General features: G+C 36.4%; 3 protein-coding genes across 4 annotated transcripts; 2 read left to right on the top strand and 1 right to left on the bottom strand.

Moving 5' to 3' along the window:
- The first annotated feature begins 208 nt into the window (after positions 1 to 208).
- LOC104113476 (cold-regulated protein 28-like) lies at positions 209 to 6,304 on the top strand. Of its 2 annotated transcripts, none has more exons than XM_009623650.4 (5): positions 209 to 618; positions 3,508 to 3,687; positions 3,851 to 4,088; positions 5,655 to 5,749; positions 5,836 to 6,304. In XM_009623650.4, the coding sequence occupies exons 1-5, from the start codon at positions 466 to 468 to the stop codon at positions 5,884 to 5,886; spliced, it is 717 nt and encodes a 238-aa protein (XP_009621945.1). In that variant the 5' UTR covers positions 209 to 465; the 3' UTR covers positions 5,887 to 6,304. The 2 variants fall into 2 exon arrangements, with proteins under 2 accessions (XP_009621945.1, XP_009621940.1); XM_009623645.4 differs by having other exon boundaries at positions 218 to 618; positions 5,652 to 5,749.
- A 2,357-nt stretch (positions 6,305 to 8,661) lies between these two features.
- LOC104113469 (glycoprotein 3-alpha-L-fucosyltransferase A-like) lies at positions 8,662 to 18,443 on the top strand. Its single transcript, XM_009623636.3, has 7 exons — positions 8,662 to 9,180; positions 10,134 to 10,294; positions 13,884 to 14,125; positions 15,520 to 15,624; positions 16,109 to 16,265; positions 16,665 to 16,892; positions 17,792 to 18,443. Exons 1-7 carry the CDS (start codon positions 8,785 to 8,787, stop codon positions 18,045 to 18,047), a joined length of 1,545 nt encoding a protein of 514 aa, XP_009621931.1. The 5' UTR covers positions 8,662 to 8,784; the 3' UTR covers positions 18,048 to 18,443.
- Positions 18,444 to 18,836: 393 nt separating this feature from the next.
- LOC104113457 (uncharacterized) lies at positions 18,837 to 19,765 on the bottom strand. The gene is made up of 2 exons (XM_009623628.4): positions 19,212 to 19,765; positions 18,837 to 19,124 (listed from the first exon to the last, which is right to left on the bottom strand). The coding sequence occupies exons 1-2, from the start codon at positions 19,669 to 19,671 to the stop codon at positions 19,114 to 19,116; spliced, it is 471 nt and encodes a 156-aa protein (XP_009621923.1). The 5' UTR covers positions 19,672 to 19,765; the 3' UTR covers positions 18,837 to 19,113.
- Between the last annotated feature and the right edge of the window lie 7,323 nt (positions 19,766 to 27,088).

The following is a 27,088-nucleotide window of genomic DNA, read 5'->3' as shown; positions in this document are numbered from 1 at the left end:
GATATTTTAATGAAATCAAATATTTATTATATTTAAACAATAAATAAATATTACTTTACCGTAATTAAGTGCTAACTATATATTTCGCATTCATTCGTTTGGGACCAACATCCTGTGCAAATAAATATTTTTCAGCTCTAATATTAGATGGAGTGAATAAAAAGTGTAAAATTTCGAAAAAGAAATAAAAAAGTGTTAAAGTGCAAAGGGACCCACCCTTACATTGCAAGAACACCAAAAATATCTGGCTGGTATTGGCCGAAGATATTATCATTCTCGCTGACGTGGCGACGGGCCATGTTATTACACGAGGAAAAGCGTCGCCACGTAGGAATTCGTGGGCCCCGCCACCGTAACACACCCCGCTTTATCAGACGTCCCTAACCCCTTCACCCCCAACTTCAGACTCAGATATTTTTTATTTCCTCTTATTTTTTGAGATCTTACATTCTTCAGAGACCAGAAATGGAGGAAATTTACCGGAGGGATTCGCCGCTTTCGTCGGAAAATCTGCCGGAGAGTTGCACTGCTGAGTTGACTCGGTCGAATTCCGAGTGTTCTTCTCCGACTGTTGAGAATTCCAAAGATGATTTGCTTCACAGTGGAAATGCAACCACGGTAATTATATTATTTCCACTTTTTTCTCCTTGTAATTTCGTGTGTCTTATATATATATATATATATATATATATATATATATATATATATATATATATATATATATTTTTGCTTATTTTATTATTTATTTTTTTCGTTAAGATTTTAGTGAACAGCTGTAACACAATTTGCTAAAAGATCACCTGGTTGATTATCTTTTCGTGTTTATTTTTGTAAATCAGAAAGGTATTTTTGCTTAGATTTTGAGAATTTTACGAAAAATGATTTGCTTCAGAGAAGAAATGCAACCACGGTTAATTATATTTTTCACTTCTTCCTGATAAATTTTCTATTATCTTTCAGTTTTTCTGTATTTAGCAATTTGACTAAATTTTTCTTCCAATTTCGATGATTATGTGATGCAGCTGTAACACATATTGCTGAAAAAGTTACGTAGTTGATTGGATGTTCTTGTATCTTTGTGTACTCAGGTAGTTATTTGTTTAGTTTTTTAATTAGTTAATTCAATATCGGTATTTTTTCTCAGTTTTTGAGATTTTATGATGTGTCTGTAACACAATTTGCTGAAAAAGTGGCTGACATTGATTAAACTCAAGTAACCTAGATACTTGATTTAATTATTTGTTAGTTCCATAGTTTTACTATAAGAGAAAATTTATGCTGGTGACCATCTGCATTCATTGTAGTTCGTGTGCTATTATAGCCAGAACAAAACCTAGACAGGATATAAGAAGGATATTTGTTGCATACTTAGTAGAACTGGATGAAGAAATCAAACAAGTCCATTGTTAACTTCGGAGATCCCAGCTTAAGAGAAACGCAGAGAGGGTGCTAGCAGGAGAGATGTGAGTGAATTGGAGAAGTAGAAAATATCTTCATTGAATGTTGTCTGAAAGTACACCACATTTGGTCCTTTTTATACAGTCATTACAACCTCCAGTTAACCAAATAACCATGCTAGCTTAAGTATTAAATAACTACCGACTTTAGCTAATCAACTAACTGCACTGTAAAGACTATTCTACTCTCAACCATTCACTTTTTTAGAGATCGTATTGACAGTTCTATATGTGGTGTGTGTTATGCTTAATTAATCTCTGCTTCTGATCGTTTTAATAAAACATCTTGCATTGGTGTAAGTGTGATTTGTTGTACGATGAAATGACTGGACTATCCCAAAAAAGGTGTAAAGTGTTTTATAATTGGAAAAGAAGAGTGCTCCTCATTATTGAATTTGGTTAGAAAAAAAATAGACTTCTTTCTCTGTAAATATATGTCACCTTTCAAATACCACAGAGGCACAATCTGCAAATTTTGCTCACACAACTTCTGTAGCTGTGAAGCCGCAGTGGAGTTGTAACAAACATCAATCATTCTGTTGTACTAGTGTGCCTGCCGCCTGCGTGTGTTATTCTTCTCCTTTTTTATCCCTCTCTTTCTTTGGTGTCGGGGGGTTAACTCATATGACCAGGAACTTTTGTTTGCAAAACGAGCAAATTGAAACTGAACTAGGAGGAAGTAGAGGATTATCGATGAATTTAATCTTCCTCTCATGATTAGCCATTTGCTACTTCTCAAGAAAAGATTTTGCACCCAAGGGTGTGGCTTAGTGGTCAATGAAGTGGGTTGAGAATCTGAGGACTCAGGTTCAAATCCCAGCGGAGATAAAAAATACTAAGCGGTTTCTTCCCATCTATCCAAGCCTTGGTGGATAGAGTTACCTGATATCCATTGCTGGTGGGAGGTAACAGGTATCTCATGAAATTAGTCGAGGTGCGCGCAAGCTGGCCAGGATACCAGGGTTATCAAAAAAAGAAAAGAAAAGAAAAGATTTTCCTTTGTGCATTACCTGACACACGAGAGACTTTCACATTTTTTATTAGGTTTTCAGGTATTCAAACTAATCAATGGAAGGCTGGCTGTTGATTACTTCATATTAAATTTAAAATGGTTTTGTGGTGTTTTTGGTGTATCTTTAGTATAGAATTGACATATCTTGGCAAAATCGCCTTTTGTAATTAGCACTGATATGTGTTGAATCACTCATTTTAAGTAGTAGATAATCATATTTTACAAGTCAAAGCTGCAGAATATCATTTATTACATTGTCACTTTTAGAACACACTCTTCTTAAATGCTATGAGTCATTATTCAATAATAACAAAATATAGCCAAGTATTCTGATAACTAAAGTGAAAGTTTATATCTATCATAGCAACCAGAAGGTGCCTCAAAAAATTTACAAAAACGCTGGACCCGAATTCTTCAGGAATTGCAGGGGATCCTGGGAATCCAGCATTTGATCAAATTCACATACTACCTGATTTATTCACCAAAAATCCAGATCCTCAAGACTTAGGGAAAATTCTAATGCAAAATTTGCTTGTGGACGCATTAAAGTACGAGCTACCCTTTTACCCTGTGCATTTTTTTGTTTGTTTTGTTTGTTGTCCTCTTAATTTATTTCTATGTGCTTGATTCTCTCATGTCCACCTGAATTGACTTGTCAAAGCTTCTTCATTTGCCACTCCCTCATGATCATAGTAACATCGGGGTTGCCCGTGATTAGAGAATGTGTCCTTAACCTTCCTGAAGATCAAATTTTCAAATATCTCCAGTTATCTGCTAAATTAATCCAAGAACGACTGCACCAGTTAAGGAAAATTCTAGGATATCATGCCTACCATGGCTAAACTATATAGCACCTTATACAGATGATCTGTTTCATGGAAAAAGTGTAGGTGTAAATAAATGAATGGGAATAATCAATGATATGGGAACCAAGCTGATAGAAAGCTGCAGTTGAAATTTTGACATGTTTCTCTTTCACCAACCTGTTAAAAAAGTTAGAAAATTCACAGATTTGCATGTTTCACATTTTGACTTCAGGATGAGTTCATGGGATGGACAAATGAGAAGCACAATACATTTCTTGATTGTCTTGAAGCATCATTTGTTGAGAAGTTGCACAGATCAACAGTCTTGCGTGCTGGTCGTGTGGAGCTGAACAGGAGTTGCAGAAATTTGTCTCGAAAGCTGTCTGCTCCCAGTGATAAAGCTTCTAAGCAGGTCAGAAAATCAACGATAGTTACAATTCTCTGTTTCTGGAGCTATAAGATATACTATCATTTAGCTGCTATGCTTGAAGAACCTGAACCTCGCTCCACCATATACCCACTCCACAACTCCCCCAAAAAGAATCTTGCTTGAGAGTTTCTTTTTTCTCTTCCAGTTTACTGCTCGGCGAGATGGGTGTTGGAAGATCAATATTGAGAGCGACCAACCTGAGCTGTTTGTCAGGAAGGGTGATGAGTACCATCACGTTACGGACCTCCAATTATGTCCTAGACTCCCTACTGAGGAAAATCAAAGAAGAGATAAGAGGACTTCATCTCATGTACGTAGAGAAAGATCAGACCTGCTCTTTCCCATCCCTGCAGAACTTCAGAAACCAGTTAGCAGAATTGCTGGTAAGCACTTATAACATCTATGTGCAGATTCTTCTTACTTCAGGAGTTAAAGGTTTTAGTTGTTTTAGCATATTGTTTATGCCAAACTAGTGTAATATTTTCCTCCTGTTGTACTTCTCTCTCAGTTTTGCTTCTTCTGTACCACAGGTATTTTAGTGGAATTAAAGCATATATGAGCATTCATGCAGGCATTATTTAGGGTGGTTTTGCATTCATTTAGTGATCATTAACATCTAACCTGGTTCCTTGTATGCTCACGTAAGGCAACTGCATTAGTCATGTGATATACTGTTCCTTTGATAAGTATATATTTTTGTCTGCATGTGGTCAAGATTGGTGGAGTTGGAACATGCATTGACCTGCTACTTAAATACTTGAATCATCTTCAACAATGTTTGGTTTTACAAGTTATTTAATCAGTGTGATAATCAGTTTGTTAAGATGACTCTGGCAGGGGACATTTTCCTTTAGGATTACAACTAACTAGTTCCATTTACGTTTAAGTTAAGCTTTCCAATTGGTATTTCTTACTTAGAGGAGTTTGAGGAACGGTGCCAGAGTGGATGGATGAATATATCACAGATGCTTTGGCTGCCTTAGTATCGTTTCTCCATGTTTCAGTGGATGTTTCTGATTTTTGTCTTGTTTTTTCTTGGAAGCTTTGGAGCATTTTTTGCTTGAACTTGGTCAAGTCTTGAAATGTGGAGGTTTCACAACTGCAAAAACCTTCTAAGTTGTCCTTTGCCTTGTCTGGTTAAGGACTAACAAAGGACCTATTTAAGTTTGACATTTGCATATTGTTGATTCAGTTTGATCCTTGTAGTAATGCCCTGTCTTTCTTTCAACCTTGTGAAAGGTTAGGATGAGTAAATTTATTTGGAAACATAGATTAATGAAGGAAAAAAGGATTGGTGTATAAACACTTTGAAAAGAAAGGGGCTACTAACTCGCAGCTGAGTCCTCATAACTGCATGGAATAACTGTTTAAAGTATATCTGTTCAAGTTCTGCAGTTACTCTCCATATTCTGTTGTCCGTTTGCAGACACCAGTTCTATTACCATTTCTATTAGGATAGAACTGGGAAAATATCAGCTGTCTTGGAGCCAGTGTTAATTGTTTGTATTGTTTCTTTTTCTTTTATGTTCCTTCTTTGGGTAATACAAGGCATGTTTGGAGAAATAACCAGCAAATCTGATGGTGAGAAGCAAATGCCTCAAATATGGAATTTATTGCTGTCGGTCTCAGCTATATTACTTCTTCAAATACTTCTCTTAGGTTTTTCTTTTCTGGGTGCAGCATTGCTCGTATTACATATATATACACACACAGACACACGTGTGTGTGTATATATATATATATATGTGTGTGTGTGTGTGTGTGTATTGGTGGTTGGTGGTGGTGAGTGTGCTTCTTTCTTGGGGGAGGGTAGTAGAGTTCTAAAAACTTGTTTAACGCTTGATTCCCTGGGTTCAGGAAATCCAGGGTAATGATATGTCTGATAGCTCATGTGAATTATACTTCTGTTAGTTTCTTTGTCGCTGAAATTTTAAATTTTTTTGCAGAAGGTTCGGGTCAGAATTTTGCGGATGAAGATTTCGAGGAAAACTCAAGGAGCAAAAGACTGAAGACAGCAATAACGGATACTGCAGATGATGAGCATGTAATGTGCATCAACTTCTTTTTATTATGTCCATAATTAAGTAATGTTCTAGGTCCAATTTCTAATCAATGAACATGTACTTTTAGATTGTCCCAAAGGAACAGCCAACTCCATATTCTAGCGAAAGAAAGAAGTAAATCTTGAATGTTAGTAAAAGAACCACGACTTCGTCTGTCCCCTAGGTGATGTGAAGTTCCTTTTTTGCACGGCAGCTAAGGCGCAGTATAATATCTGAGAACACTGCTTTACAAGCACAAGCTTCTTGCCATCAAGCTGGTCCGTGTTTGAAGAATGACATTTGACAAGTTCGGAGGTACTGACTACTAAAGATGAGTTTTGTTTTGCTGTAGAAAAAGGAGCCATTTTTTAGCTAATAGTTACTAGTTAAAGAATTATCTTGCTTGCATCTGGATAGAGTTTCTTCATTCCATTAAATTTGTAAATGAGGTATGTTTAGAGATGTAGTTAGATGAGAGAAATCAAGTTTGAGATGTTATGTTTTACGTTATACAAAGTTCTTTTATTTTCGATTCAATATGAAATTGAATGAATGAATTGCCCGGTGCACAAAGCATCCTGCATTCACGTAGGGTCTGGGGAAGAGACACACTCCAAGGGGTGTGATGTAGACAGTCTAGCCTAATGCAAACATTAGTGGCTGCTTTCACGGCTCGAACCCATGACCTATAGGTGACACAAGATAATTTTACCGTTGTTTCGAGGCTTTCCATTATTTTCGACAATAAATCATCAATTAAGTAGTTATATTTTCTTTTACACTTATTAAATTAACTACAGTAAATGTAGATAATTTTCTGTACACGGAAAGAAAACTTTCTTTAGTTCTTTCCTGTCTTTGTTCTTCCTTTACAGAATGAAATCTCTTAGTTCTTTATTACTTGTTATGCCGCTCGCTTTCATTACCTTAATATATTACTGCTGTTGTTGCTTGTTAGTGAGGGTTTATCGGAAACAATCTTTCTACCTTCATAGGGTAGGGGTAAGGCTGCGTACACACTACCCTCCCCAAAACCCACGTTTGGAATTAAGCTGGGTTTGTTGTTGTAGTTACAGAATGAAATCCTTTGACATGAAATGAAATTGACAAAAGAAACAAGAAGAAAATGAGAAGGATTGAAAAAGAGTTGTTAAAAATAATGTGGTGATTTAGGGATGTGGGATAGGGTGGGTGGAATCACAGCCATTTCTGTACCTACTTCAAAAACTTCTCTTGCAGAATATTGTCGAACATCATTAGCAGGAGTAACAACTTCCACATTGACTTAATAATCAATCACAAGGAAATGGCTAATTGTTTGACTTTCTTTATTCTTTTTCCTTTTTATTTTAATAAATAGTCCGCAAGGATTAGGCATCCATAATTAACGTAAAAATAGCACGGGCTAGCCAGTTTTCGGATTGGTAATTAAAAAATAGCCAGCGTTTGTAAAGTCATTGAAAAATAGTCACTATTTTGCTGCAACACGGACTGGTCCAACATAATATACTGGAGATTGATGCACCTATGTATGAACTTCCAGCATATTTTCCAACACGCGCAAAGTTCCAGCATAATATACTGGAGATTGGAGCACCTGTGTATGAACTTCGAGCATATTCTGGTGGACCGATATATTATACTGGAACTCCAGTATAATATATTGGAGTTTCAGTATATTATACTAGAACTTCAGTATATTATGCTGGATTTTTTCCCGAATTTTGAACAGTGTTTTCGTTCAAATTTATCTTTATATGAAAAGTGGCTAAATTTCGATTACTTTTAAAACTGTGATTATTTTTCAATTACCACTTGTAAATTTGACTATTTTTGAATTTCTCCATCATTAACGGAATCATTCTAAGTTACCAACAGTTGCTCCTACTTAACCAACTTTTCCAGATCAGATGTTATGAGTTGCTGTTGAGCTCATATTTAAGTTGGATTCGGTTTTAGTGAGATTTGGTAATTTATGATTGATCCAACTAAACAACAGGGATATTAATACAATATCTTGACCATTTGATTGTCAATCTTTTTTTTTTTTTTTATTATGACAGATATGTTCGAGCCAACTTGAAACTCTGCCTACAAACTATCATTTCTACTCTTTTGCTTCATCACTTGTCTTACCTTTTGAATTACTTCTTCTTTTGGGGGGTGTTGGTGTTAGATTGGGTTGAAAAGAATCTTTAATTAAATTAGTTTGAAAGAAAATTAAATAAATTTCAATCTAAGTAGATATTGACAGACGCATAAACAATGTCCAGGGGATAACTTTTCAGAAATAAACGAGAAAAATGCTTAGTGATATTTCATAAATGACTGAGGAAAAAAGTTAGCAAAATTTTCTTATTATTACTCGTTTACCGTTACATTTTTTTAAACTTTGGTATCTTAATTATTGTATTACAATTAAATGTCATTTTAGCTAAACAAATTTGGTCCAAAATAAATGTATATATATATTTGAAATCTACTGTTGCTTCAATAAATGATCTATAAAAACTCTAGAAAGTATTTTATCATTTATTACTAATTCTGAAAATAAATAAAGGATAATTTAATCAAAAAATTATTATGATTAATGATATATAAAAAACTTTCTCATAATTAGTGCAATTAAATAATTTTCTTTAATTACTTGTCAAAGCTACATCATAATACCTCCTTAATTTATTTGTGAACCAAACGACCCGGCAGTGCATAAATAACACTTGGAAAAACGAAACGGAAACGACAAATGTCAACTGAGACACCAATGTACGGCCAAAAATAAAATAAAATAAAATCTAAGACACCAATGGTGGCGTAGACTTTACAGTGTTTATAGATTGACCAACAAACTCCCCTTCCCAATTCATATATCTGTCTTTGCCTGACTTTCACTCCTAACCCCCCCCCCCCCCCCCCAACCCCCACCCCCAACTGTCCCACCAAATGAAGAATTCCCAAACCCTCTGAAGAAGAAGAAAAAAAGATCACATCTTTAGCTATTTTACTTCCACAAAAAGAACAAAATTTCGAGTTATTAATGGCAACAGTTATTCCAATTCAAAGGTTACCAAGATTTGAAGGTGTTGGGTCATCATCACCTACAAACGTTCCCCTTAAGAAATGGTCCAATTGGCTACCTCTAGTAGTTGCACTTGTGGTTATAGTTGAAATTGCATTTCTGGGTCGACTGGACATGGCTGAAAAAGCCAACCTGGTCAACTCTTGGACTGACTCATTTTACCAGTTTACGACGTCGTCTTGGTCAACCTCCAAAGTGGAAATTAGTGAGACTGGGTTGGGTGTGTTGAGGAGTAGTGAGGTTGATCGGAATTTGGAAACTGGGAGCTGTGAGGAGTGGTTGGAAAAGGAGGATTCTGTGGAGTATTCTAGAGATTTTGACAAAGACCCAATTTTTGTTCATGGCGGCGAAAAGGTGATATAGTTTTCTTGTAAATGTTTATTTTTTTTTAGAGCAGAATGAATATAGAGGATTCTTATAGTTGAACCCGAACAGTTTAGGAGGCATAGTTGATTGCTCTTTTTTTGATGATGCGTATTAGTTCTATACAGGGGATTCTTGGAGTAACGGTAAAGTTGTCTCCGTAGGTCACAGGTTCGAGCCGTGGGTTCGAGCCGTGGAATCAGCCACGATGCTTGCATCAGGGTAGGCTGCCTACATTATAACCCCTTCGTGCACCGGACTACTGCCCTTTAGTATTAGTTCTAGGCACTAACGATGCAAAAAAGATTTACGCCATAAGGTCACTTAAAAGGTAGTAGCAGCTAATTCTCCATAGAAACATTAATTGGTGATCGAGCATCTCTTTTAGACGATAATTTGAATTTTGTTGCAATTTATGTCTTGCTATTTATTACATCAGTTAGCTGCCAGAGCTCGTGTGTGTGTGTGTGTGTGTGTGTGTGTTCCAGACTTGTGGCTTTGGTAGGTGGAATGATAAAAAAATTGTTGTTTCAAATGATGCTTTGGCATTTTCTTCTAGCTTTTTTGTTCTTTTATCATGTTTACGGTCAAACATCTTATAAGGACTATTGACCATATTCCAAAACCGATTATATGGGTAAAAATACTCATGAATTTTATATACTAGTAGGGAATAAGTGGAGGAGCCTTGAATATCTTCTTTTTTCTTACCTTTTTTTCCTTCATTACATTGAATTCTTCATAGAGCACTTAAATGGAATGAGCAGAAATTAATCAGTAAAACTGCCATTTATTGCTTAAGTTTATCATGAGTAGTTCTTGTTCCCATGTTATCCACTGGCATGTAGTGAGAGCAGGTAACAGTTACCTGGTTACCATCTTTCTTCTTGATTTTTTTTTCCTTACCATATGCGAAAACTGATGTTCCTTCAATCATTATCTAGGATTGGAAGTCTTGTGCCGTAGGATGTAACTTTGGTGTGGATTCTGAAAAGAAGCCTGATGCGGCATTTGGGACACCACAACAGGCTGGCACGGCTAGCGTGCTTCGGTCAATGGAGTCAGCTCAATACTATCCTGAGAACAACATCGTTATGGCACGACGGTGGGTAAGCACATCTTGAAAAAGATTTAAAACATTCTCACCTACATTTGGCACCTGAAAGATAATAGCATTTGCCACATTTGAGTTTTCATCTTGTGATCGTATCTTAATCAAACATATCTCACTTGGAAGTTTTTGCTTGCTATTAGTTTCTGACTAGGCCTTTCTTTTAAGGAGCATATTATTAGTAAGCAGTACCAAGAAGGTACCAAAAAAGTACAAAAATTTAGACTTCCAAAGACAACTCAAAACCCGAATCTAGCGAGTTGAAGAACTCATTTGTACTAACTAGAGGATCGGTTTTATGCCAGCAAAAGAGATACTGTAAACATCTATTCTTTATAACTGAATTATGCTCCTTTCCCCCCTCAAAATATCTCGTGTTTCTTTCTTGACAAAATCTCCAAATAATACACAAAGGAATAAGCTTGCAGATCTTCTTCAGTCTTTTCTCCACTGTGCTTGCCAGCTGATGAGTCCACCTTTGAAATTTGTGGCATTACCCAGTATTACCCCCAAAATATATTTTTTATCAGTATACCCTCAAAATATTAAGGAATAAAGACCAGCTACTCCAAGAAAGATTACGATGCATCAGGAGATGACTAACAGATTCACAGACAATCCTGATTTGGAACCACACTGAACACGGCTGAGAATAAATCTATAAGTAAACCTTCATTACACTATTCATCACTCCAAAGCTTGACTTTCCCATCATTTTCAGCTTTTAGTTTTATGTTTATCTTTGAACTGCCTCCAAAAATTAGCTATTGGTCTCCACAAGCAACCCATAAGGATTACTTACTGGTTTTGGATTCTAATATCTCTCCATGCCATAAATCGGCTTTATAACAGCCTTCCATACTGCATATTTTCTATCATTACGAAAAAAAAGCAGTTGCATTTGCTCAAATAGCCTTTGGAAAGGGCATCTACAAATATGCAATCATAAAGCCCTCATAGACAATAATCTTAGGATCATGTTTTTTTTTATGATAATGGTAACATATATATTAATAAATAAAACAACACTAGAGCAGTGCCAAGCCATATTTACAAGAAAACAGAAACCAGCTATGACAACCTAAGATTACAGTGCACCTATCAGGTCTACTAAAGATTCTGCCTCCTCTATCCAGTTTTCTTTACACCAGAAATAAAACAAAAGTAAACACTTCATCTTGATGTTCTGTAAAGAATTGCTTCTGTCTTCAAAAGTTCTTAAATTTCTCTCCTTCCAGACTGTCCACCATATGCACGCAGGAACCAATCGCCACCATTTCTTCTGTCTCACTATACCCTCATTGTAATTCCAACACTTCAACATATCACAAGTGTTAGCTGGCATGCTCCATTTAAGGCCCACAATATTAAGAAATAGTTGCCACAGTTGGTCAGTAAAAGGACAATGAAGAAACAAATGGCTATTAGTTTCTATAGCTGTACCACATAATAGGCATTTAGAGCATAGCTGAAAACCTCTTCTTCTCAAGTTCTCTTGGGTTAGACAAGCCTTTCTTGTAACTAACCATGAAAAGCATACCACCTTGAAAGGTGCCTTTACTTTCCAAATATTCCTCCAGGGCCATTGTTCTAACTGTTGGTTTGAAGCAGCGAGTAGAGTATACGCGGATCTGACCGTAAAATTCCCACTCCTTCAATGATTCCAGCATAGTTTATCTTCAGTTTCTCCAAGACCTTGGAATTGTTCCAAGATATTAAAGAAATTTACAACCCTTTCTAATTCCCAATCATTCAAGGCCTTTCTAAAAGTAACATTCCATCCTTGCTGACCCCAGGTAGTGTCTAAAGTGGATGTAGGTGATGTTGCAATGGTGAAAAAATTTTGAAAAAATTCTTTGAGAGGACCATGTCCTAACCAGTTATCACTCCAGAAAAGTGTTTTCCTTCCATTACCAACCTTTATGGTTGTATTATCAGCCAGAGTATTCCAGTGAAGTCTGATTGACTTCCATACCCCAACCCCATGTGAACTATTAACAGAGTTAGAGCACCATAGTCCATTTTGTCCATACTTGTCACAGATGACCTTTCTCCACAAAGCATTAGCCTTCGGATTGTACCTCCAAAGCCACTTCAAGAGTAAACTCTGATTGTGGGCTTTAAGGTTCCTAATGCCCAAACCCCCTTTGTCTTTGCTTGTGATAAGGGAATTCCAGTTAACTAAATGAATAGCTTCCTTCTCTCTGTTTCCTTGCCATATAAAGCTCCTTCTTAGTGCATCAATTCTTTTCCTCACCTTGCTTGGTAAGGGAAACAAAGACATTACACATGTAGGAAGTGCATCCAAGACACTATTAACCAATACCACCCTTCCACCCAAGGATAAATACTGGCTCTTCCAGGTTGATAGCCTTTTTTCACATCTTTCAAGAACCCCATTCCATATTTCTTGAGCTTTGTTCTTGGAGCCTAGAGATAAACCCAAATATATAGTTGGTAGAGAACCCACCTCATATCCCAGTATAGCTGCTAGGGCCTGGATATCATCCACTTCTTTAACTGGGAACAACATGCTCTTCCTCCGATTTACATGGAGCCCTGAGACTGCTTCAAATATAACAAGAATGACTCTTAGATATTTTAGTTGATCTGCCTTTGCCTCACAAAAAACTAAAGAGTCATCAGCATATAGAAGATGGGTGATCTCCACACTATCTCCCTCCCTGTTTGAAGCTTTAAAACCTTTCAGCCAACCATTGTTGTTTGCATTTCTTAACATTTGGTTCAATCCTTCCATAGCAAAGAGGAAAAGAAAAGGTGATAAGGGATCCCCTTGTCTCAAACCTCTCTCAGAAGGAAAAAATCCCTCTGGAGAACCATTCACCAAAATGGAAAATCTGACTGTTCTGATGCAGAAAGATATCCAGTTGATCCACTTCCTACCAAAACCCATATCCTGAAGAACTTTGAGTAAAAAGTTCCAATTAACATGATCATAGGCCTTCTCAATATCAAGCTTACAGAGAATTCCGGGAACCTGCCCTTTTAAGTCAGGAATCCACACATTCATTTGCAATCAAGGAAGCATCCATGATTTGCCTGCCTCTTATGAAGGCCATTTGATGCCCATTCACTAGTTTGTCCACCACTTTCTTGAGCCTCTCTGTCAATAGTTTGGAAATGATCTTGTAAATGCTTCCTGTAAGACTAATTGGTCTGAAGTCCTTGAGTTCCTTAGCACCATTCTTTTTTGGAATAAGGGCTATGTAAGTAGCATTGAAACTCTTCTCAAAATATTCATTGTTGTGGAAGTTTCTGATGGTATGCATGATGTCTTCTTTCACAATCTCCCAGCAATTATGGAAAAACCCCATAGAGAAACCATCAGGGCCCGGTGCTTTGTCAGCTGCACATATCTTCAAGGTCTCAAACACTTCTTGTTCTTCAAATTCTCCTTGTAGCAATTCATTATCTTCCTATAGTTCTCCTATAGTTCTAATTGTCTCTCAATCTTTATATCTTTAAATTTAAATTTTAGATCTCCTATAGTTCTTCTCTCAATCTTTATATCTTTCTCTAGGGAAATCTCTAACCAACTTTATTATTCTTTCTCATGTTTCAGAAGGGGATATGATATTGTAATGACAACAAGCCTCTCTTCGGATGTTCCTGTTGGGTACTTCTCTTGGGCGGAGTATGATATAATGGCTCCAGTGCAACCTAAAACTGAGAATGCGTTAGCAGCTGCTTTTATTTCTAATTGTGGTGCTCGCAACTTCCGGTTACAGGCTCTTGAAGTCCTTGAAAGGGCAAATATCAAGATTGATTCTTTTGGCAGTTGTCATCGTAACCGGGATGGAAATGGTCAGTGTATCTCCATATAATATGATGGTTCGTTTCTTGAAGTAGTTACCATTAAAGAGCTAAATGTCTAGCATATTTCAATATAATGGGTTTGATTCTCTCTTCCTCAAGTGTATTATATCCCTTGAAAAGCCAATTTTACTGGCAATAGAAACCTTATATTTGTTTCCTTGCTAAATGGACACATACCAATGCAAGTTTTTTAAATAGCCAGATGTTCTGATAGTCTAAAGATTTCATTTTGTGGATAGGTTATTTTGCTGTTATTCTTGTTATCTTTTTTTCTTTTGGATAAGGTTAAGTTTTATTAATAGGAGTACCAAGAAGGTCACATAATTATATCAAAAGAAAGACAGCAAACACTTTTTTTATTTATCTTTTGAATACCTATTAGTTTGCAACCCATTAAAATAGAGTTGAAAGCAGACACATTTTGTAAATTCATTGCAAAGAAGCTAGTTCCCGATTAGTTAGAAAAGAAAAATTTAGAGAAAAGGTAGCCTAGATAATTTTTTTTTCCCGGAATGCAGAATATATTTATGCATACATGTGGTTTAACTGTACGTTAGATATAAATTCACGTAGAATAGAGTTGAGAAGCAGACATTTTTTTAGTAAATCCATCGTGAAGAAGCTAGACCTTGGTTTATTGGAAAGAGAAACGAAGAGAAAAGGTTTTTATCCAACAAAAAAATAAAATAAGAGAAAAGGCAGTCTTGATAAATCTCATATTTGAATGCAGAATATTTTTATGCATGCCTCTAGTTTAACAGTACACTAGTTCTTGGACACGTGCGTTGAATCCAAATTATAGATTTATTATATTTAACTCATCCCGAAATTTAATATTCATAAAGTAAGTTCCAAAATAACATAATGAGTTACTTTAGTTTACTTTGCTAAAAATTGATTAAATTGATGCCTTTAAAAAAATACGATAAAACAAATGATGGAGAGAAAGAAGAGGAATAGAAAAGGATTATGCGGCTTTTGAGTTTTAACCAAAGCACAGAAATAATTATTTAGTAAAAAACTAAGGAAAGAGAGAGATCAAGGTGTTTTTAGAGATTAATGAAGGGATGTGGCTCTTTGTGTAGTGCGATATTATAACCGTGGAAGATAAAGAAACAAACAATCAATGAATAATTAAGATAATTAAACTCAAAAAAACTTGTATAAAAAAACAATCAATGCCTACATTCACCCGGTTAAAAGTAATAAAAGTATTCATTTACTGGAAGGTCATTTTTTTGGCTCAAGGATAAAATTGTCATTCAGTTTTTTAAGGTTATATTTGTAAATTAACTTTGAGGATAGGATGTTCCCACTTTTAGTATAATATGATTATATCCTGTGAATGCTCACTTGTCATCTTGTTCTCAATTTCATGGCAGTGGACAAAGTGGAAACTCTCAAGCGCTATAAATTTAGCTTCGCTTTTGAGAATTCTAATGAGGAGGATTATGTCACCGAAAAATTCTTCCAGTCTCTGGTAGCTGGTATTAACTTTTGCCTGTTAATTTTGGTTCTGCTTTGTACGCTTAGTTTCTGATGTAGGATCTCTTATTTTCTCTCAGCCCCACCCCTCTACATTGATGCATTTTGTTCTACTTTTTCTGCAATGCCATACTTTCACAAAGACTTTGAAGATATTAGCTATAGAGCGTGCCATGAAGAACAAATATTGCAAAAACACAAACTTATGAGCATTTTATGGTACTTCAACTACATTTTGAACCTGGATTTGCATTTTCTGGTACAGCGCACAAATATGCTCTGCTCTATATTCATTTAAAAAGCTTTAGGAAAATTTTAAATGATTTTACATGAATTATCATTGTTTAATCATATTCTTTGTGCTCATAGTCAATATATTTTAGGCTAGATTTATGCACAGAATCCTGTTTTTATGATGTTTCACAAGTTACTACTTCAAAATTAAGATTTATGGTGGTCAACTCTGAAGTTCATGTAAACTTGCAGGATCAGTCCCTGTGGTGATTGGTGCTCCAAACATCCTAGACTTTGCTCCTTCTCCTAATTCACTTTTACACATTAAAGAGCTGAAAGACGCTGCATCAGTTGCCAAGACTATGAAGTACCTTGCAGAAAATCCTAGTGCATATAATGAGTCATTAAGGTATGCATCAATTAGTGGTGCTTTTCTTACGTGCTCTTCTTGATTATTTGAATTTTCCTGTCCTAAATAACTTTTCATTGGTTGTCCTGAAGATTTATCCACTCTCAAAGAACACCTTTTTCCAGCATCTTTCTGTACTTTTTCGGTATCATGTTATTGAGAAAATAACAACAGCCCTGTCTGTATAGTTACAAAAGTTTATTACCTTATCCTATTTACATACTGATATATTGTTTTGGTCTAACTAAAACTCCTGAATTGGGAAGATTGTTCTCCTTGTGTGTGTGTTTCCCCTCTCTGCTTGTCTGGAGTTGCAATTTACTGTTTCCTTTCAAATTTTTTTAAGGATTTCTTAAATTTCCTGTGTCTGGCTAACTAATGCTTTTTTTCATTGTTTAGGTGGAAGCTTGACGGTCCATCTGACTCTTTCAAAGCCCTGGTTGACATGGCAGCAGTTCACTCTTCTTGTCGTTTGTGTATCTTCTTAGCAACTAGTATTAGGGAGAAAGAAGAGAAGAGTCCAGAATTTACAAAACGTCCCTGCAAATGTACCAGAGGTTCAGAAACTGTCTATCATATATATGTACGTGAAAGAGGGAGGTTTGACATGGAGTCCATTTTCCTAAGGTATTCTCTATCTGTCATGACTAATTTCTATTCATGCATATATAAGTGCATTTTCTGTATATGTTCATGTGCCACTGTTCTTGTTTTTAATATGTACCATGGCGATCAAATTATTTACAAGTATTGGAATGAAAAGGGTCCGAACAGAGTGGAATGTACAACAACAACAACAACGACCCGTTAAAATCCCACAAAGTGTGTGTACACAAACCTTACCCATACCCCGATGGGGCAGAGAGGCTATTACCGATAGACCCTCGACCGAATAGAGTGGAATGTATATAGAGGATTCATATAGCTGATCGCAAATAGGGGTTGAGGCATAGTGATGAAATTGCTTGAGTAATTATTCACTGTGTCTTACTATCAATGTATGAGAAGTATATGGCTTGGCTGAGAGCCCATGGTCTATGGGCTAAGTTGCTTGGATACAGGTGCGGGTGTCCGACACGGGTGCGGATCTAGATATCAAATTCTTCGAGATATAAATTTTAAGATTCGGGGATATGGATCCTATTACTAGTAGGGATATGAGTGCGGAGATCCGGCTAAAAATAATACAAAAAATTAATAATATAAAAGTACTCTAAATTATGAGAAATTTTGTGGAATACTTAGCTTGTAAAGTGTGGATTTCTTTATTCTCAAGTTGTAAAAGATTGATTTCCTAGATAAGGTATGCTATTTTTTTCAAAATTACCCTTGCTAGAAGATGGGGTTAGCGGGTTAAAGTTGGGGGGGATTCAACCGTGAAAAAGAAATATGGACAGCAGATATCATAATGTGAATTCTCTCCTGCACTTCTCCTTTTACTTGCTTAGCATATACAAACTGTTTCATGTCTTATTGTCAAGTCTTATGTTATCTTTGAATAACCGTTATTGCTGGAACCTTTGCAGGTCATCTAATTTGTCATTGGAGGCTTTTGAATCTGCAGTACTGTCGAAGTTCAAATCTTTAAAGCATGTTCCCATTTGGAAAGAAGAAAGACCTCAAATACTACGCGGAGGGGATGAACTAAAGCTCTACAGGGTATATCCTCTCGGCATGACACAACGACAGGCATTGTACACCTCCAGATTCAAAGGAGACGCCGATTTTAGGAATCACATCGAAAGCCACCCATGTGCAAATTTTGAAGCCATATTTGTATAGATCAAGTCCAAACCTGAGAGTCTCGACAGCAGCTTGTTGTAGGCCATAGCGTAATGCTCATTCTTACTCTATGCCCCACTGTCTAACATCATTCTGGTTATGAATTCGTCGTGTAGAGTAAGGATTTGATTATTACATGGGCCCAACCTAATTTTGGGTGGAAAGTACTGATCTTTTACATTTACAAGTAAGAAGGAACAAACTCTGAACCTTGAATGGACATGCCTAACCTCCCAAAGTTGTGCAGTTGGGAAATTGCGGGTGATACACAAACTTGGACTTGGTTTTGCTAGCAGAAAATTCTAGCTGATCAATTTGTAATCTAGTTCAGAGGACATCTCCATCGTGTTACAAGTAATGACAAGTGCAGAAACTAATTAAAGGTTCTTTTCGGTACTTGTTTTGTTTAAATATTTGTCATTTTATTTTTTATTTTTTTAACAATAGTTATTTGACGGATTGTCTTCCTGAGCCGAGGGTCTATCGGAAACAACCTCTCTGCCCCATCGGGGTAGGGATAAGGTCTGCGTACACATTACCCTTCTCAGACCCCACTTTGTGGGATTTTACTGGGTCGTTGATTTAGTTATTTGGCGGATGCTGCAATATTATCTTGTGTTCATTCTACTACTGCGTCAGTAGGAAAAAGGTCCAAGTTTACCCTTATACTACAGAAAATATCTTAATTTACCCATCATTATACTTTTTGGCCAATTCATGTTAGTAAGTTATCTTGTTTTTGGCCTTCACTTTAATGAAATTCTAACGAGGACTTTGAATAATGGAGAATAAAGTAAAAGATATTTCATATAATAGAGAGATACTATTGACAATTTTTCTTTTTGTCTAACAAATACATATCATTACAGCAAAGTACAGGAAGTTAAGTTATTTTTACAAAACATTAAAAATAAGAAAAGATGCAGATATGTACATGATCAAGAGATCAATTTTCTTCAAGAGAACCTCAAAATTCTCCAAAAACACCCCAATAACAAGAAAATTAAATTTCTTCCACCTTGGTTAGATCGAACGATATTATTGCTTCCTCCATCTTCAAATCCTATCAGTTATCTCCTGAAAAACGAATAAAATAAGTAAGGAAGTTAATAAGTAATAATATAAAATAACTCGCACTCACTCCAAATCCACTAACTGGATTACCTGTGACATTAGCAAACATGTCATTGCAGAAATCAGGTGTCTTTGTCTCATCTATTCTATCTAAATCTCCACCATTTTTATCACCTTTCTGTGGCAAAATTTGAGATCTTTTCAACCCCAAACGTTGCTTCCAACTTCTCATCCCTTTTCCCATTCTTGGAAATATATCATCATAATCATCGTCATCATCAACAAGAAGCTCATCTTTAAGAGTTGTAGCTCTACAATTCTCCCTCAATGGCAACAATTTACCTTTGGAAAAAAGTTCATCTGCAGAGATCATGTTGTAGCCTGGGACAGAGAACTCGAAATCCGAGGACACGGGAGCTTCTTTGTAGCCATTTTCATGCCTTAAGGGAGGTTGTTGAGTATCAAGAAAATCATTAGAAAAGGATATTCTTGGACCCATTGTTGTGTAGAGTCCTTGTTGATCATTGTTAAACATGTTTAAGCATGCCATATTGGGGCAATCAAGAGCAAATTTTCTCACTAAATTTCAATCTTTCTCTTCCAATATGAGAACTCACATGTTGCTCTGCTGGTCTTTATATAGATGGTAACTAGCTCTATATGGTCAGAGTTATTTGGTACGTAGAAGCAAATAATTGAGCTATACTTAAGTCAGAGGCGTACCTAGGATTTGATGGTCGCGGGGCACCATGACATTCAATATAAATTTATCATTGCTCTAAAGATTGATACGGGGCATATGCTAACATCTGACTATTTTTTTTAAAAAGACATTTGCAAGTATATATGGAGTTTTTGCCGAAGTTTCAGGGTGCCGATGACCCCTCACCCCATAATGTGCGCCCGCCTCCGGCGTAAGTTGATCCGGACACTACTATTATTAAAAAAGGAAAAAGAAATATATATGAAGTGTCTGTTATAAGACAATGACCACATTAACAAGATCATTACATTATGCCAATCAGATCTGTCGAACTGTTACAGACCGCATAACAAAATAATACTATTATTTTCTCTTTTTGCTTTACATGTTGTTCAAACAACTATTTTGAACTTAATCTAACTCTCCAGACATGCGAGTCCATTAAAATAAAACACATTGCATGTGTTATCTCCTCTGTTATCTCCTCTGTTTCTTGAAAGTATTGTCCGGGCTAGTTTGGGCACATAGTTCATTGAATGTTTACTACCTATCACGTTACGTTACGTGCATCTCAACTATTTTATCGAATATCTGTTGTTATCTGCTATATAGGATACACCCTTGAGTACTAGTCTATTAGTATAAGATAGTCTGAGGAGAAATAAATATGCATCAGCATTATCCTTTCCTTGAGATTAATGACAGATGTATTGGATAAGGCAGCTAGTTCTATAACATATTATTTAGTACTATTCTTGCTCCTTTTGTTGACTATTTACCACTCCAAAGATGAAGGTGGGGGAATATAATATAATATGGATCTATGGGATTGTGAACACATTACTTTTCCTTAAACTTTAAATGTACCTGCTGTTGCAAACCGTCCATAGTAATTCTCAATGATAAAATTCAAAGTTTGAAAGGCCTTATGCTTCCAACTACCTTAATTTATGTAGCAGAAGTTATGTATATTGATAGTGTAAAGATCTTTACATTTTAAATTGTTAGTGTAATTTAACTTATTAAAACAAAATACATTGCATGTGTTATCTCTTCTGTTCTTTTAGGATAGTGTCCGGCAGAGGCGGACCCAAGATTTGAGTATCACTGGGCACCACTCTAAAAAATAAAAAAATAAAAAATTATGCATTGTATCGAGCCCGGATTCAAACCCGGGTCATCAAGGGAGTGAAGGTACTTAAGCACTTTTACAAACCAGCTCCTCTGTCCAGACTTTGTGAATTTAGGAGGCCGCATAAGATATTTAAGGGTTCTCACTATATATATAAATATATATACAATCTTTTGGTTGAAGCTAACGGGTTCCGGTGACCCCACCCCAACGTAGGTCCGCCACTAGTGTCCGGGCTATTTTGGGCAGACATAAAGCTATATATTCACAGTGTATTTACTAATTTTCAATTTATGCACACCTCGATTATTTTTGTTGAATTTCTGTTACCACCTACCAAAATTTACCAGACAACTTTGTACATTAAAGTTTAGACTAATGAAAAAAAATACCTAATGTGTTTGTTTCTGTAGGGATTTGAATCCTTATCTCTTATCGTTTCCAACCATTTAATGACTGATCACCTTGATTACTTATCTTTTTTTGTTATAAGATAGTCCTCTGTCTGCCACCATCAAATAGGAAATTAGGTTTTTGGCGACTTCTATAGTCGCCACCAAAGATATATAAGAGATGAGTAACGTCGCATGTCCAAATGGCAACCTATACTTTAAATGCATATACTTTTTGTGGCGATCATAGTCGCTGCAAAAGCTAATAATAGAACAATTCAGCTTTGTTGACAACTGTGCTCGCCACAAATAGTAAACAAATAAGTCACAAATTAGAGTTAATGTAGGTCGCCACTGGACGTGTAGTTATTCGGCTCTTACCTTTGCTGGCGACTAATTTAGAAGGTCGTCACTGAAGAGCAGTAAATATTTTTACCTTTACCTTTGAGAGTAATGACTGTGAACACATTACTTTTCAATGTACTTGCTGTTTCAAACAGTACATATTAATTCTCAATGATAAATTCAAAGTTTGAAAGACCTTATATATGCTTCCAAAAACCTTAATTATGTAGCAGAATATGTCTCATGTAGTGGAACAACGGGATAAGTTATCGCATTAAGTTCATCAAGCGCTGTCGCATTTACAAATAATGTGAAAACACTGTTGTATTTAGTAAAGATTTTCACTATTGATGTAACCTTTTTTTCAAGATTATAAATCAATATTAATTACAGCAGATTACCCTGCTACGACCTGATTGTATAAAATTATTATTTATACCATTAGTATATAAATTTGAGCAGAATAGTATGAAATATTTGGAGAATTTCTAGCATGGTATTTGAAACCCTGCTTTCTTTTAATAAACTACAGATTGAAAATGAACATGAATAAGAAATAAATAAAAGAACCTCCGCAATAAAGAGCAATTTCTAAACTAGGGGCGTCGCAAATGGTTTTAGTTTTCTTCCTTTTTAAAGCGTTCCAATCTTGTTTCTTTGATGTAGACAACTGTGATTTCTGCTCTGTTCTGTACTTCTGTTGGAGAATTGGATGGAACCTGAGAATTTAATTTATTTAATTTGACGATACAACAACGTAGAATTTAACGTGTACATTTGGACCACTAAAGCAATATAGAAAGCCAATAAGTTCTAATGTTTTGAGAAGAGAGTCATTATATGTATTACATTACAAGAGGGCTTTTCTTTTATCTCAAATTACAAGCATTGAAGCGATTGAGAGAAAAGTTAGAAATGATAAGTTATGTGTATTTTTGTATTTTGATAATCTAACAAACTTTATGATAAGAACTAGATCGGGAACCTGTTACACATCTTCAACGTGCTCAAGAACAACAAGTCTCAAGTCTGTCACAAGTTTCGACAACTAGAGTCAAAGAGACGATAGAAGAAACAAATGAACATCAATTCCCTTGTTGACAATACAAGTCAACTCCTCACAGCTGTAAAGTCGCTGCACTGTTTTCTCTGTACACACGCAACAGTGCAAACAATGCAGCTGTCACTTTATAAAGCATGCCTTGTACCAAATAATTGCTTGCATCATTCAAGTGACATCATTTGTATATTATCAACATGAAGCAAGGAAAACACACACACTTGAATACTTCGAAAACGATTAAACTTCTCTCTCAAGTGTGCTGCCATCTTGGAAGTGACTTCAAGGCTTCAAGAACGAAGAACAACAGAACAAAAGACCAGATTCCAGCACTGTGTTACCATATGTCTTTAGTTGTGTTGTACCTTTGTTAGAGTGATCTATTTGTAATTCCTACTTAGCTTAGCTAGAAGCATTGGGTAGGAAACAATTTATAAAATCATAAACCTTGTGTTTGTGTCTTGGCTAGAGTTAGTCGAGTTGTGAGCTTTGCAATATAGTTATTACAAAGAGGCTTGTAATAGAGTTATTACAAGTGAGTGAGGGATTAAGAGTTTAATTCCTATGTTACAATAGTTTGTAATCTGAAATTTGCTCAGTAGTGAAATTGAAATCCTACGAGTGTAGGGCGTGATTTTTAATCCCGTGAGTTGGGAGTTTTCCACGTAAAACTCTGTTGTGTCATTTACTTATCTCTGATTGTGTGTATTCTGTGGGAACTGATAGAGAATCAGGTTCTTTATACAGTTTGATGGACCCTAAGTTTTCATCAATTGGTATCAGAGCAGGTTATTTCTACAAGACTAATACCTAGAAAAGATCCACATGGCTGCTCCACCAAACTTTAAAGAAGGTCGATCAATCTATAGACCACCAAGATTCAATGGACAATATTACGGATAGTGGAAGACAAGGATGCATGATTTTATCATGACTGAGGATTCTGAGCTCTGGATGTCATCTGCGATGGCCTCTTCGTTCCCATGAAGATCGTTGGGGAGCCAGCAGTGACAGTTCCAAAAATAAGGAAGAAGTACAATGATGCTGACCGCAAAGCTATAGAGAAAAACTTTCGAGCAAAAAAGATCCTCATCTGTGGTATTGGTCCAGACGAGTATAACATAATCTCTGCTTGTCAGTTCGCCAAGGAGATCTGAGAAGCTCTCCAAACAGCAAATGAAGGGACAACTCAAGTGAAGTAGTCAAAGATCGACATGCTCACTACTGAGTATGAACTATTCAGGATGAAGGACGATGAGTCCATTCAGGACATGTATACTCGATCACCTCCATCATCAATGAGCTATACTCTCTAGGAGAAATCATTCCAAGAAACAAACTTGTCAGGAAGATAATTAGTGTATTACCTGGCTCTTGGGAAAGCAAAGTTAATGCCATCACAGAGGCAAAAGATCTTCAAAAGCTGACCATTGATGAACTCATTGGCAATCTGAAGACTTATGAAATGAAGAAGAATAAGAAGAAGGATCATGAAAGAAGAGAGCCCAAAAAGGAGAAGAACCTGGTCCCCAAGGCTGACAACAATGACTCAAGTGGTGAGGATGCTGACATGGCCTACCTGACGAAGCGATTTCAGAAAATGGTTCACAAGAATGGAGGCATTCCAAAAAAGGATAGCTCCAGCAAACCAAGAGGTTATGACTTGTATCATAAATGTGGGAAGCCAAGATATTTCATCAAAGAGTGTCCTCTCCTCAAGCAAGACCAATACAAGCACAACACATACAAAGCAGTCAAGAGGAACCCAGTTCCTGACAAGAAATTCAAGAGAAAAGATGCCACTGACAATGTTGTGAAACAAGATCTTGCTGCATGGGGAGATTCTTCCAGTGAATCTGCGGAAGACAATGAACAAGGTGACACCTCCATGATGGCAGTTGAAAGCGAAGCAACTGAATATGACGTTATCTTTACCCTGATGGAAAAATTTGACGATGACGAAGATGATAATGATGATGAGGTAAACTTTCTAGACGTTCAAAAAAATTTGAAGTCTTACTCTCAAAAGAAGCTTATATCCTTGGCCAATGTTTTAATTGATGCTTATCATAATCTTATAAATGATAAAAATGTGTTAACTGTAAAACTAGGAGAAGTAGAACATGAGAGAGATGATCTGGTAGTTGTAGTGGTTGACCTAAAAGAAACCACTGAGGTTCTAAAGAGAGAAAATGATGTTTTAACTGAAAGAATTGAAAACATAGAGCATGAGAGAGATGACATGTTAGTAGTAGTTGTGGATCTAAAAGAATTAATTGAGGAATTATAAAAGGGAAACAGTTCTGGGAACATCCAAAAGGGAAAAGAAGTTGCAAGTGAGGCACACATTAAGCTTGAAAATGAACTCAAATTGGTGAAATCTAGTCTGTGTGCTGAAGTTGAAAGAAATAGACAACTTCAAAAAGATCTAGGCAGAGTTAAAAATGACCTAGAAAAATTTCTAAAATGGACCTGGTCCTCTGATACAATTATTTCCATGTATACAAGCAATGGTGGGAATAGGCAGGGAGTCGGGTTCCAAAAGGAAAGGACATCCTACAATCCACATATCAAGTATGTTATTGTCCTTGATAACTGGCTTTGCATTCACTGTGGTAACACTAGGTACTTTAAAGAAAACTGTAAGGCTAGAATTCAGTCCCAACAGAAAAACAAGGGTTTTTGTTGAAAAGGTAACTACTGCTAAAGAACATGGTTCCTCAATTAAAAAACATATAATGCCTGCTTGGACAAAAAGAAGTCTAATTCGCCCTTTTCTCACTACAAGGGACCCAAACTTGTTTGGGTTCCTAAGTCTAATCCTTGATTTTCTTATGCAGGGAGCAGTGAAAGAAAGTAGCCAAAAATGGTATATGGATAGTGGTTGCTCTAAGCATATGACTGGAAGCATTGATGATTTTCTTTCACTCAAAGCCCTGCAAGGAGGGCGTGTGTCCTTTGGCAATGGCAAAAAGGTATATATTCTTGGAGTAGGAAGAGTTGGGAAGTCGCTCACTCATTCACTTTAGAAATTGTACTATGTGAATGGCTTGAAATATAGCCTGTTGGGTGTATCTCAAATCTGCGACAAAGAAAACAAAGTGAAATTCTTATCAAAAACCTGCACAGTCACAAATCTCGTAACTGGTGAAGTGGTTCTGTCGACAAAAAGATTCAAAAATATCTATGTTGCTCATTTTGAGTCTTTGCACAATGGGGATCTTACATGTCTGAGTGCTATTGATGATGATGTTGAGCTATGGCACAGAAGATTAGTAAATGAAAGCTTTTTATTACTGAACAAGTTGGTCAAGAAGGACCTGGTCCGTGGGCTGCCCAAGTCAAGATTCAAAGATCACAAGGTGTGTGATGCATGTGTAAACGGAAAGCAAGTCAGGTCCTCTTTCAAGCCCAAGAATGAAGTAAGCACCTCAAGGCCACTTGATCTCCTTCATATGGATCTATGTGAACCTATGAGGGTGCCAAGTAGAGGAGGAAAGAAGTACATTTTAGTCATAGTTGATGACTACTCCAGATTCACATGGATCCTATTTCTCAGAATCAAGGATGAAACCTTTCTAGTTTTTGTTGCATTCGTAAAGTAGATTCAAGTGAAAATGAGCCACAGTGTTGTAAGTATAAGGTTTGATCATGGCACAAAGTTCAACAATGCAAAATTCGACGAATTCTATGCTAAAAATGGTTTAAGTCACAATTGTTCTGCTCCCAGAACACCCCAACAAAATGGTGTTGTGGAAAGGAAAAATAGGACTCTTGCAGACATGCAAAGAACTATGCTAATTGACAGTGGCGTAGCAAAAGGCTTTTGGGCAGAGGCAGTCAACATTGCGTGCTACTTGGTGAACAAGTGCATGATCATGTCCCTCTTGAACAAAACCCCGTATGAACTGCTGAACAGGAGGAAACCCAAGCTAACCCACTTGAGGACATTTGGCTGCAAATATTTCGTTCTCAACAATGGTAAGGAAGCATTGGGAAAACTTGATGCCAAGAGTGATGAAGGAATCTTTCTTGGCTATTCATCACAAAGCAAAACATACAAGGTCTACAACAAAAGAACTTAATGTGTTGACGAAAGCATACATGTGATCTTTGATGAATCACACCACTTATGTGGGAAAGATTCACATGATAAGGTTGATCAAGATGGAGAGCAGCCAAAGGTTCCTGGTGAAGTCATTGATATAGCAAATGGAAAGGTTGACATGATGAGTCAAGTTAAGGAATCCAATGAAGATGATGCAACTGAATCTCCGGTTGATATAGAGAAACCTCGTTCCTCCATCACAATAACTAAAGCAGAGAACAGAGTTG

The sequence above is a fragment of the Nicotiana tomentosiformis genome, chromosome 10, assembly GCF_000390325.3.
Source record: "Nicotiana tomentosiformis chromosome 10, ASM39032v3, whole genome shotgun sequence".
In the NCBI taxonomy this organism is placed as follows: Eukaryota; Viridiplantae; Streptophyta; class Magnoliopsida; order Solanales; family Solanaceae; genus Nicotiana; species Nicotiana tomentosiformis.
The sequence above is the reverse complement of the archived record's forward strand: the minus strand, read 5'-3'. Positions and strand labels throughout refer to the sequence as shown.